Here is an 11,409-nt window from a genome sequence, read left to right on the forward strand (position 1 = left end):
GTGAACCTGCTTTCATCTGTGAAGAGCACAGGGCACCAGTGGCGAATTTTCCAATCTTGGTGTTCTCTGGCAAATGCCAAACGTCCTGCACGGTGTTGGGCTGTAAGCACAACCCCCACCTGTGGACGTCGGGCCCTCATACCACCCTCATGGAGTCTGTTTCTGACCGTTTGAGCAGACACATGCACATTTGGGGCCTGCTGGAGGTCATTTTGCAGGGCTCTGGCAGTGCTCCTCCTGCTCCTCCTTGCACAAAGGCGGAGGTAGCGGTCCTGCTGCTGGGTTGTTGCCCTCCTACGGCCTCCTCCACGTCTCCTGATGTACTGGCCTGTCTCCTGGTAGCGCCTCCATGCTCTGGACACTACGCTGACAGACATAGCAAACCTTCTTGCCACAGCTCGCATTGATGTGCCATCCTGGATGAGCTGCACTACCTGAGCCACTTGTGTGGGTTGTAGACTCTGTCTCATGCTACCACTAGAGTGAAAGCACCGCCAGCATTCAAAAGTGACCAAAACATCAGCCAGGAAGCATAGGAACTGAGAAGTGGTCTGTGGTCACCACCTGCAGAACCACTTCTTTATTGGGGGTGTCTTGCTAATTGCCTATAATTTCCACCTGTTGTCTATTCCATTTGCACAACAGCATGTGAAATGTATTGTCAATCAGTGTTGCTTCCTAAGTGGACAGTTTGATTTCACAGAAGTGTGATTGACTTGGAGTTACATTGTGTTGTTTAAGTGTTCCCTTTATTTTTTTGAGCAGTGTATTTGACCCCTCTGCAAAACATGATTTAATACTTGGTGGCAAAACCCTTGTTGGCAATCACAGAGGTCAGATGTTTCTTGTAGTTGGCCACCAGGTTAGCACACATCTCAGGAGGGATTTTGTCCCACTCCTCTTTGCAGATCTTCTCCAAGTCATTAAGGTTTCGAGGCTGACGTTTGGCAACTCAAACCTTCAGCTCCCTCCACAGATTTTCTATGGGATTAAGGTCTGGAGACTGGCTAGGCCACTCCAGGACCTTTAATGTGCTTCTTCTTGAGACACTCCTTTGTTGCCTTGGCCGTGTGTTTTGGGTCATTGTCATGCTGGAATACCCATCCACGACCTATTTTCAATGCCCTGGCTGAGGGAAGGAGGTTCTCACCCAAGATTTGACGGTACATGGCCCCGTCCATCGTCCCTTTGATGCGGTGAAGTTGTCCTGTCCCCTTAGCAGAAAAACACCCCCAAACCATAATGTTTCCACCTCCATGTTTGACGGTGGGGATGGTGTTCTTGGGGTCATAGGCAGCATTCCTCCTCCTCCAAACACGGCGAGATGAGTTGATGCCAAAGAGCTCGATTTTGGTCTACAACAACACTTTCACCCAGTTCTCCTCTGAATCATTCAGATGTTCATTGGCAAACTTCAGACGGGCCTGTATATGTGCTTTCTTGAGCAGGGGGACCTTGCGGGCGCTGCAGGATTTCAGTCCTTCACGGCGTAGTGTGTTACCAATTGTTTTCTTGGTGACTATGGTCCCAGCTGCCTTGAGATCATTGACAAGATCCTCCCGTGTAGTTCTGGGCTGATTCCTCACCGTTCTCATGATCATTGCAACTCCACGAGGTGAGATCTTGCATGGAGCCCCAGGCCGAGGGAGATTGACAGTTCTTTTTTCTTTCTTCCATTTGCGAATAATCGCACCAACTGTTGTCACCTTCTCACCAAGCTGCTTGGCGATGGTCTTGTAGCCCATTCCAGCCTTGTGTAGGTCTACAATCTTGTCCCTGACATCCTTGGAGAGCTCTTTGGTCTTGGCCATGGTGGAGAGTTTGGAATCTTATTGATTGATTGCTTCTGTGGACAGGTGTCTTTTATACAGGTAACAAGCTGAGATTAGGAGCACTCCCTTTAAGAGTGTGCTCCTAATCTCAGCTCGTTACCTGTATAAAAGACACCTGGGAGCCAGAAATCTTTCTGATTGAGAGGGGGTCAACTTATTTCCCTCATTAAAATGAAAATCAATTTATAACATTTTTGACATGCGTTCTTCTGGATTTTTGTGTTGTTATTCTGTCTCTCACTGTTCAAATAAACCTACCATTAAAATGATAGACTGATCATTTCTTTGTCAGTGGGCAAACGTACAAAATCAGCAGGGGATCAAATACTTTTTCCCCCTCACTGTAGCTAGGTGGGACAGCCACATATCACAGTCATAGCAAGTATATTTTCCTCAAAGTAGCTATCAGTAAGGTCAGAGCGGGGGGGGGACTCTGCCAGATCAGGGGCAGTAGGGATGACCAGGGATGTTCTCTTGATAAGTACGTGAATAAAGCAATTTTCAATGTCCTGCTAAGCATTCAAAATGTAATTAGTGCTTTTGGGTGTCAGGAAAAATGTATGGAGTAAAAAGTACATTATTTTCTTTAGGAATGTCGTGAAGTAAAAGTAAAAGTAGTCAAACATATAAATAGTAAAGTACAGATACCCCAAAAAACTACTTAAGTAGTACTTTCAAGGACTTTACACCATTGTACATACTATAGGGACTTCTTGAAGAGCTTTGGTCTGAAAACACAGAGCTTTGTTTACTATCATGTATCATGTGACATTAGCTCAGAGGATATGTTAATGACGAACTGCACGGCACAAAGCGTGTTATTATAGGCCAAGAGGTCTTCAAGGGAACTGGTCCGGCCCTCTGTCACTCACTGTGAGCAACCACTCAGAGGCCACATGCATAACGCCCACTTCCTGTCAAATACAAACAAACAGACACGACCAGGTACGAGCCTGTCCCGGAAACACCACTGACGTTTTGGTTTGACTGCGTACATTGGCCAAGAATTGAGACAGGGATATGCTAATGTCTGTCTTTGGAACATGACCCTCCTGTGAGGTCGTTTGGAAGTACAACTGGACCCAAAAACAAACATTGGCGGCTGAGTAAACATGGAATCCTCTTTGGTCTCAGGTTAAGTCCCAAATGGCACCTTATTCCTCTGTACAGTGTACTTGACCAGGGCCTGGTCAAAAGTCAAAAGTAGTTCACTATATAGGGAACAGGGTACCATTTAGGATGTGGCCTCAGAGGTACATGATAAAGTCAAGAAACAACAAACAAAGTGTTAATCACATAGACAGAGAGCAAGATCAAACAATATGTACTGAACACAAATATAAACGCAACATGAAACAATTTCAAAAATGTTTACTGAGTTACAGTTCATTTAAGGAAATCAGTCAATTGAAATAAAATCATTAGGTCCTAATCTATAGATTTCACATGACTGGGCAGGGGTGCAACCATGAATGGTCTTTGGAGGGCATAGGTCCACCCACTTGGCAGCCAGGCCCACCCACTGGAGAGCCAGGCCCAGCCAATCAGAATACGTTTTTCCCCACAAAAGGGGCTTTATTACAGACAGAAATACTCCTCCGTACCTGCATGTGGTGGTCCTGGGCTGGCGTGGTTACACGTGGTCTGCGGATGTGAGGCCGGTTGGACGTATTGCCAAATTCTCTAAAACGGCGTTGGAGGCGGCTTATGGTAGAGAAATTAACATTTTAGAGTGGCCTTTTATTGTCCCCAGCACAAGGTGCACCTGTGTAATGATCATGCTGTTTAATCAGCATCTTGATACGCCACACCTGTCAGGTGGATGGATTATCTTGGCAATGGAGAAATGCTCACTAACAGGATGTAAACACATTCTTACTTTTTTGTGCGTTTGGAACATTTCTGCTCATGAAACATGGGACCAACACTTTACATGTTCCGTTTATATTTTTGTTCAGTGTAATATTGTATTATTTAAGAGTTGGAAAAGTGGTCTCATCTAAAGTATATATAGTAAACTTTTCTTCTGTGTTTTTAGGACAGTGGTAGCAGTTGAGATCATTTCTTATATTATAATTCTTATTTCTTTATTTTTAGGTGTTGTTGTTGTTGTTGTTGTTGTTGTTCCAGCTAAAACCATTCATGTTCTCAGCGGTAGTATTGCAACAGTACAGACAATGTGGGTGGAGCTAATGCCACGGTATGAGCATTGAGCACGCTCCTGGATTAAGTTTCCCCTAGGTACAGATCTAGGTTTAGCTTCCCCTTCCCCAATCCTAACCTTAACCATTAGTGGGGGAAATGAAAAACTGACCAAAGATCAGCGTCTAGGGGCAACTTCACCCAACTCCGTATGCGCACAACAGTGTGGTGTGGTGGAACAGGTGGTTCCTCGTCTAACCTGTGATGAGACTGGACACCAGCAGGGGAAGCACCAGCATCTGCAGCATGCGCATCAACAGCTCTCCAGGAAATGAGAAATACTTCACCTCGCGGTAGGTCATCTTGTACGGCCGCAGAGCAAATCCCAGCCCTACACCTGTCAAATAAAATCAACAACCTCATCTATATAAACGTCTGGAACACATCTATGCATTTATCCATCCATCCACAATAATCCCACAGATTAACTGTATATCTCATTAAAAAATATCTACACTGATTGTACAAAACATTAGGAACACCTTCCTAATATTGAGTTGCACCCCCTTTTACCCTCAGAACAGCCTCAATTCATCGGGACATGGACTCTACAAGGTGTCAAGCGTTCCACAGGGATGCTGGCCCATGTTGACTCCAATGCTTCCCACAGTTGTGTCAAGTTGGCTGGATGTCCTTTGGGTGGTCGAACATTCTTGATACACCCAGGAAACTGTTGAGTGTGAAAAACCCAGCAGCGTTGCAGTTCTTGACATAAACCGGTGCGCCTGGCACCTACTACCATACCCCGTTCAAAGGCACTTCAATATTTTGTCTTGCCCATTCACCCTCTGAATGTAGCATTGTTTCTTTAGTCTATATCCTTCCCTTCATCTACACTGATTGAAGTGGATTTAACAGGTGACATCAATAAGGGATCATAGCTTTCATCTGGTCAGTCTATGTCGTGGAAAGAGCAGGTGTTCCTAATGTTTTGTACACTCAGTGTATATGGGGTTGAAAAATATTCCCTTTGTACGAAAACTCCTAAGAAGTTTAGGGCGCGTCCCAAATGACACCTTATTATGCCGATATAATGCATGACTTTTACCCTATGGGCCCTGGTCAAAGGTAGTGCACTATATAGGGTAAGGGGTGCCAATTGGGACGTCACCTTAGTGTGATCCTAATTTAAACATGGCTCCAGGTGGCAGGGTTAGGGTTCAGGAAAAGTGGAGCAGGCACTTCAATTGACCCTTTCTTTGGGAGGCTGTGTGTGGAGCAGAGCAGGCTTTTCCTGGCTCTGATCCTGCTGGGATAGGCTAAGGGTCAATGGGCAGAGGTCATAGGTTAGAGGTCAGTGAAGGGTTCCTCCACTCACTTCATCTGACTCGCCATTATTCTTCCCTGGGAGCATTAAGGCACGGTGGGAAGTTACACTGCTATCAGATGCACTGATGACACAGCAGATTCTCAATCGTGACCAAATTGTCCCATTTTGTATGATGTGAGAAGGAGAATATGAAAACATTTATTCTAAGTGGATATCAACACAATGCATTAGCAAAAACAATTAACGGAAATCAAATAATTGGTGTGTGTGTGTGTGTGTATTTGTGAGTGCATATATAAGAGAGAGAGAGAGAGAGAGCGAGAGAGAGAGAGAGGGAGAGAGAGAGAATTAATACCAGCTATGTTGTTCCTGCTTCTCATTTCTCACCTAGTGACACATAGGCTATAAGGCACAACACCACAACACACTCACCAATGATGACCGCAACGACAGTGAAGATCACAAATCCGTTTCTGCAGAAGAAGCCTTTGACATCATCCTTAGAGACACTCTCCACCCTCTGCTTAGCCTTCAGGGAACGGGACTGGAGGCCATCGCGGATCTGTCTGACCCGGCTTCGGGCCTGCGGGTTCTCCCCGTTGCTCTTGGTCATAGCTGCTGCTAGTGCTGTTGCTACCACTATATTCCCAGTACCTGTGAAGCCCAATAGACACTGGTCTTAGAGCTGAGATTAGACAATCTGGGGAGGGAAGGTGAGGGGGAAAATGTGGGAGCAGCAGAGGGCTATAATATAAAAAAATTGTATTTCATGCTTTATTGTCACATACACCAGATAGGTACAGTGAAATGTGTTGTTTTACTGGGTCAGTCAGAGTAGTATAGCACCCCTGGAGAAAATTAGGGCTAAGTGCCTTGCTCAAGGGCACGTCGACAGATTTTTCACCTTGTCGGCTCAGGTATTAAAACCAGCGACCTTTCGGTTACTGACGCCCCAAATCATCACACTTGGCAACCAAAATATTTGCACCAAAACCTGGTGCAAAGCCTGCCAGTGGAAATGTACCATAATGATCCATTCAAAAATCACTATTAAGCATCAGACAACTAAAAAACTGTACAACATGTAGACCTACACGTTCCAATGATAATCACAAATGAAGCTTTTGACAATACTCTCTACATCTCTCAAGGGGCAAGTGGGAATGAACAGAAAGAAAGGGAACTTTCACAAAAACAACATCAAATGACATGCATTGGATAATATTTTCACAGAAGGTAAGTCATATAACCTATCGAAAGTCATCTATCTATTACCATTGATCTGATTACCAATAACTTACTTTTAGATTTCAGTTTTAGGTGAACATCTGTGATGAATACTGTACACAAAATATATAAAATATAGATTAATATACACTACCTGTCAAAAGTTTTAGAACACCTACTCATTCAAGGCTTTTTCTTTATTTTTTACTATTTTCTACATTGTAGAATAATAGTGAAGAAATCAAAACTATGAAATAACACATATGGAATCATGTAATAATCAAATAAGTGTTAAACAAATCAAAATATATTTTATATTTGAGATTCTTCAAATAGCCACCCTTTGCCTTGATGACAGCTTTGCACACTCTTGGCATTCTCTCAACCAGCTTCATGAGGTAGTCACCTGGAATGCATTTCAATTAACAGGTGTGACTTGTTAAAAGTTAATTTGTGGAATTTCTTTCCTTCTTAATGCATTTGAGCCAATCAGTTGTGTTGTGACAAGGTAAAGGGGGCGGGGGGGTTTGGGGGAGATAGCCCTATTTGGTAAAAGACCAAGTCCATATTATGGCAAGAACAGCTTAAATAAGCAAAGAGAAACAACAGTCCATCATTACTTTAAGACATGAAGGTCAGTCAACATGGAACATTTCAAGAACTTTTAAAGTTTCTTCAAGTACAGTCACAAAAACCATCAAGCGCTATGATGAATCTGGATCTCATGAGGACCGCCTCAGGAATGGAAGACCCAGAGTTACCTCTGCTGCAGAGGATAAGTTCATTAGAGTTACCAGCCTCAGAAATTGCAGCCCAAATAAATGCTTCACAGAGTTCAAATAACAGACACATCACAACATCAACTGATCAGAGAAGACTGTGTGAATCAGCCCTTCATGGTCGAATTGCTGCAAAGAAACCACTACTAAAGGACACTAATAAGAAGAAGAGACTTGCTTGGGCCAAGAAAGACGAGCAATGGACATTAGACCGATGGAAATTTGTCCTTAGGTCTGGAGTCCAAATTGGAGATTTTTGGTTCCAACCGGCGTGTCTTTGCGAAACGCGGTGTGGGTGAACGGATGATCTCTGCATGTGTATTTCCCTCCGTAAAGCATGGAGGAGGAGGTGTTATGGTGTGGGGGTGCTTTGCTGGTGACACTGTCTGTGATTTATTTAGAATTCAAGGCACACAACCAGCATTGTTACCACAACATTCTGCAGCAATACGCCATCCCATCTGGTTTGGGCTTAGTGGGACTATCATTTGTTTTTCAACAGGACTATGACCCAACACACCTCCAAGCTGTGTAAGGGCTATTTGACCAAGAAGGAGAGTGATGGAGTGCTGCATCAGATGACCTGGCCTCCACAATCCCCCAACCTCATCCAAATTGAGATGGTTTGGGATAAGTCGGACCGCAGAGTGAAGGAAAATCAGCCAACAAGTGCTCAGCATATGTGGGAACTCTTTCAAGACTGTTGGAAAAGCATTCCAGGTGAAGCTGGTTGAGAGAATGCCAAGAGTGTGAAAAGCTGTCATCAAGGCAAAGGGTGGCTATTTGAAGAATCTCAAATATAAAATAAATGTTGATATGTTTAACACTTTTTTGGTTACTACATGATTCCATATGTGTTAATTTCATAGTTTTGATGTCTTCACTATTATTCTACAATGTAGAAAATAGTACAAATAAAGTAAAAACTTTGAATGAGTAGGTGTTCTAAAACATTTGACTGGTAGTGTATCTGAACTGTGTAATGTTTACATGTCTTGCATTACTCATCTCATATGTATATACTGTATTCTATACTATTCTACTGTATCTTAGTCCATGCCGCTCTGACATCGCTCGTCCATGAATGTACATATTCTTAATTAATTCCTTACTTAGATTTGTGTGTATTAGTATACGTTGTGAAATTGTTAGATATTACTTGTTAGATATTACTGCACTGTCGGAGCTAGAAGCACAAGCATTTCGCTACACCCGCAATAACATCTGCTAAACACGTGTATGTGCCCAATAATATTTGATTTGATTTTAACTGAAAATACAAGGAATAGAGGCAAGTTCTTTGTCAGGAGTCTTAATGTAGTTGTTGTTGTAGTGTAGGAGCCAGCCGGGTCTCATAGACTAGACGTAGCACAGTAAACGTAAATCCGGGACACTCAAATTAGCATAATATGTTATGTTTGGTACGGTTACATGAGACAGATGGCTACTTAAGGCAAAAACAAAAGTAGGGTGGTTGGTCGGAGTGGATGGGTGGGCATATAACGAATGTCTAGCAACCCAAAGGTTGCATGTTCGAACCCTAACCTTAACCCTAGCTAATGTTAGCCACTTAGCTAACGTTAGTTAGGACAATTTGGAATTTCGTATCATATCATACGTTTTGCTAATTCGTAACATATTGTTACAAATTGCAATTTGTAACATATCATTAAAAAATGTCATTCGTAACATATCTTACGAAATGGAGGATGGACATCCACAAATGAATACATGCCATAGTAAACGTAACATATCATATTAATTGGAGTTTCTCGGATTTACATTTACTATGTTACGTCTACCCATGAGTCCAGTTTGGCTGCATTGCTCAGGCTACTATGAAAAAGCATAGAACTGAAGGAAACAAAACTCCACTGCTTTAGTAGTGCCACATGTGGAAGCACATAATGCTTTCATTCAGTCTGAGCTGCCAGATAGTGAGTAACCAATAGAAAGTAACCAGTAGTGAAATGCCACATAGTGAGTAACTAATAATGAGTAACCAGTGTGAGTAGCACACAGCCAGTGGTTCAGTCAGACACAAACAAATGAAAAAAGTGAGAAGAGAGTTGCTACTGTACCTTTAAACTTTGGGATACCTTCCTTAGGGAGTAATTTCTTGGACTTTGCAGGGTTATTTGGGGTAAATCTCAGCCAATGAACAAGAAAGAAAAGCAGCTCTTTAAGTCGGAGCTGGTGCAACCAGTGCTGGAGAGGAGGGAGAGAGGGAATGAGGGAATGAGGGAATGAAAGGGCCAGTGAGCGAATGGAGGGAGGCGGTGCACAAAACTCTCTCTCACACACTGGAGGCTCACTGAAGAGGGAGGAGATTGTAATCTCCACCAAGGAACAGAGGGGCTTGCTGAAGAGGGAGGAGATGGTAATCTCCACCAAGGAACAGAGGGGCTTGCTGAAGAGGGAGGAGATTGTAGGAACAGAGGGGCTTGCTGAAGAGGGAGGAGATTGTAGGAACAGAGGGGCTTGCTGAAGAGGGAGGAGATTGTAGGAACAGAGGGGCTTGCTGAAGAGGGAGGAGATTGTAGGAACAGAGGGGCTTGCTGAAGAGGGAGGAGATTGTAGGAACAGAGGGCTTGCTGAAGAGGGAGGAGATTGTAGGAACAGAGGGGCTTGCTGAAGAGGGAGGAGATTGTAGGAACAGAGGGGCTTGCTGAAGAGCGAGGAGATTGTAGGAACAGAGTGGCTTGCTGAAGAGGGAGGAGATTGTAGGAACAGAGGGGCTTGCTGAAGAGGGAGGAGATTGTAGGAACAGAGGGGCTTGAGGAAGAGGGAGGATTGTAGGAACAGAGGGGCTTGCTGAAGAGGGAGGAGATTGTAGGAACAGAGGGGCTTGCTGAAGAGGGAGGAGATTGTAGGAACAGAGGGGCTTGCTGAAGAGGGAGGAGATTGTAGGAACAGAGGGGCTTGCTGAAGAGGGAGGAGATTGTAGGAACAGAGGGCTTGCTGAAGAGGGAGGAGATTGTAGGAACAGAGGGGCTTGCTGAAGAGGGAGGAGATTGTAGGAACAGAGGGGCTTGCTGAAGAGGGAGGAGATTGTAGGAACAGAGTGGCTTGCTGAAGAGGGAGGAGATTGTAGGAACAGAGGGGCTTGCTGAAGAGGGAGGAGATTGTAGGAACAGAGGGGCTTGCTGAAGAGGGAGGAGATTGTAGGAACAGAGGGGCTTGCTGAAGAGGGAGGAGATTGTAGGAACAGAGGGGCTTGAGGAAGAGGGAGGAGATTGTAGGAACAGAGGGGCTTGCTGAAGAGGGAGGAGATTGTAGGAACAGAGGGGCTTGCTGAAGAGGGAGGAGATTGTAGGAACAGAGGGGGCTTGCTGAAGAGGGAGGAGATTGTAGGAACAGAGGGGCTTGAGGAAGAGGGAGGAGATTGTAGGAACAGAGGGGCTTGCTGAAGAGGGAGGAGATTGTAGGAACAGAAGGGCTTGCTGAAGAGGGAGGAGATTGTAGGAACAGAGGGGCTTGCTGAAGAGGGAGGAGATTGTAGGAACAGAGGGGCTTGCTGAAGAGGGAGGAGATTGTAGGAACAGAGGGGCTTGCTGAAGAGGGAGGAGATTGTAGGAACAGAGTGGCTTGCTGAAGAGGGAGGAGATTGTAGGAACAGAGGGGCTTGCTGAAGAGGGAGGAGATTGTAGGAACAGAGGGGCTTGCTGAAGAGGGAGGAGATTGTAGGAACAGAGGGGCTTGAGGAAGAGGGAGGAGATTGTAGGAACAGAGGGGCTTGAGGAATAACACGTTTTTTTCTCCACAGCAGCACTTCTAATTTTCTTCCCCCTCGTCTTCTTTCACGCTTTTCCTCAGTTCAACTTGATTGGAGATGAAGAAGCAGAATCAGTCACTAGACCAATGGCGGTGTCATGGCCATCTAAAATATGGATGGAGCTTCGTCGTCCGTAGACGTCCTCCTCCATAATTCCAAGAAGATGACTCCATCAGTCGTGTGCAGTTGTGGTGATATTTGATATCCACGGCCACTGTATGCTAGAAGCACTCCGTCACTGTTTTCTCAAATGGAAGAATGAAGTGTAGAGTCCAAGCAAATATTGACCACGCTGCTGCTGCGGTTTCATGCAACTTTACACTG

The 11,409-nt window shown here is 44.5% G+C and overlaps 1 protein-coding gene across 1 annotated transcript in view; it reads right to left on the reverse strand.

The window, feature by feature from the left end:
- Positions 1–9,578, reverse strand: part of LOC121584369 (excitatory amino acid transporter 1-like) — a 29,259-nt gene extending 19,681 nt beyond the window's left edge. Inside the window, exons 1-3 of the mRNA XM_041900201.2 lie at positions 9,392–9,578; positions 5,737–5,958; positions 4,234–4,371 (exon numbers count right to left, since the gene is read on the reverse strand). Of these exons, the coding sequence (XP_041756135.2) occupies positions 4,234–4,371; positions 5,737–5,917 (319 nt within the window). The 5' untranslated portion in view covers positions 5,918–5,958; positions 9,392–9,578. The remainder of the gene's footprint in view (positions 1–4,233; positions 4,372–5,736; positions 5,959–9,391) is intronic.
- Between the last annotated feature and the right edge of the window lie 1,831 nt (positions 9,579–11,409).

Source organism: Coregonus clupeaformis, chromosome 16 (genome assembly GCF_020615455.1).
Source record: "Coregonus clupeaformis isolate EN_2021a chromosome 16, ASM2061545v1, whole genome shotgun sequence".
NCBI classification, from domain to species: Eukaryota; Metazoa; Chordata; class Actinopteri; order Salmoniformes; family Salmonidae; genus Coregonus; species Coregonus clupeaformis.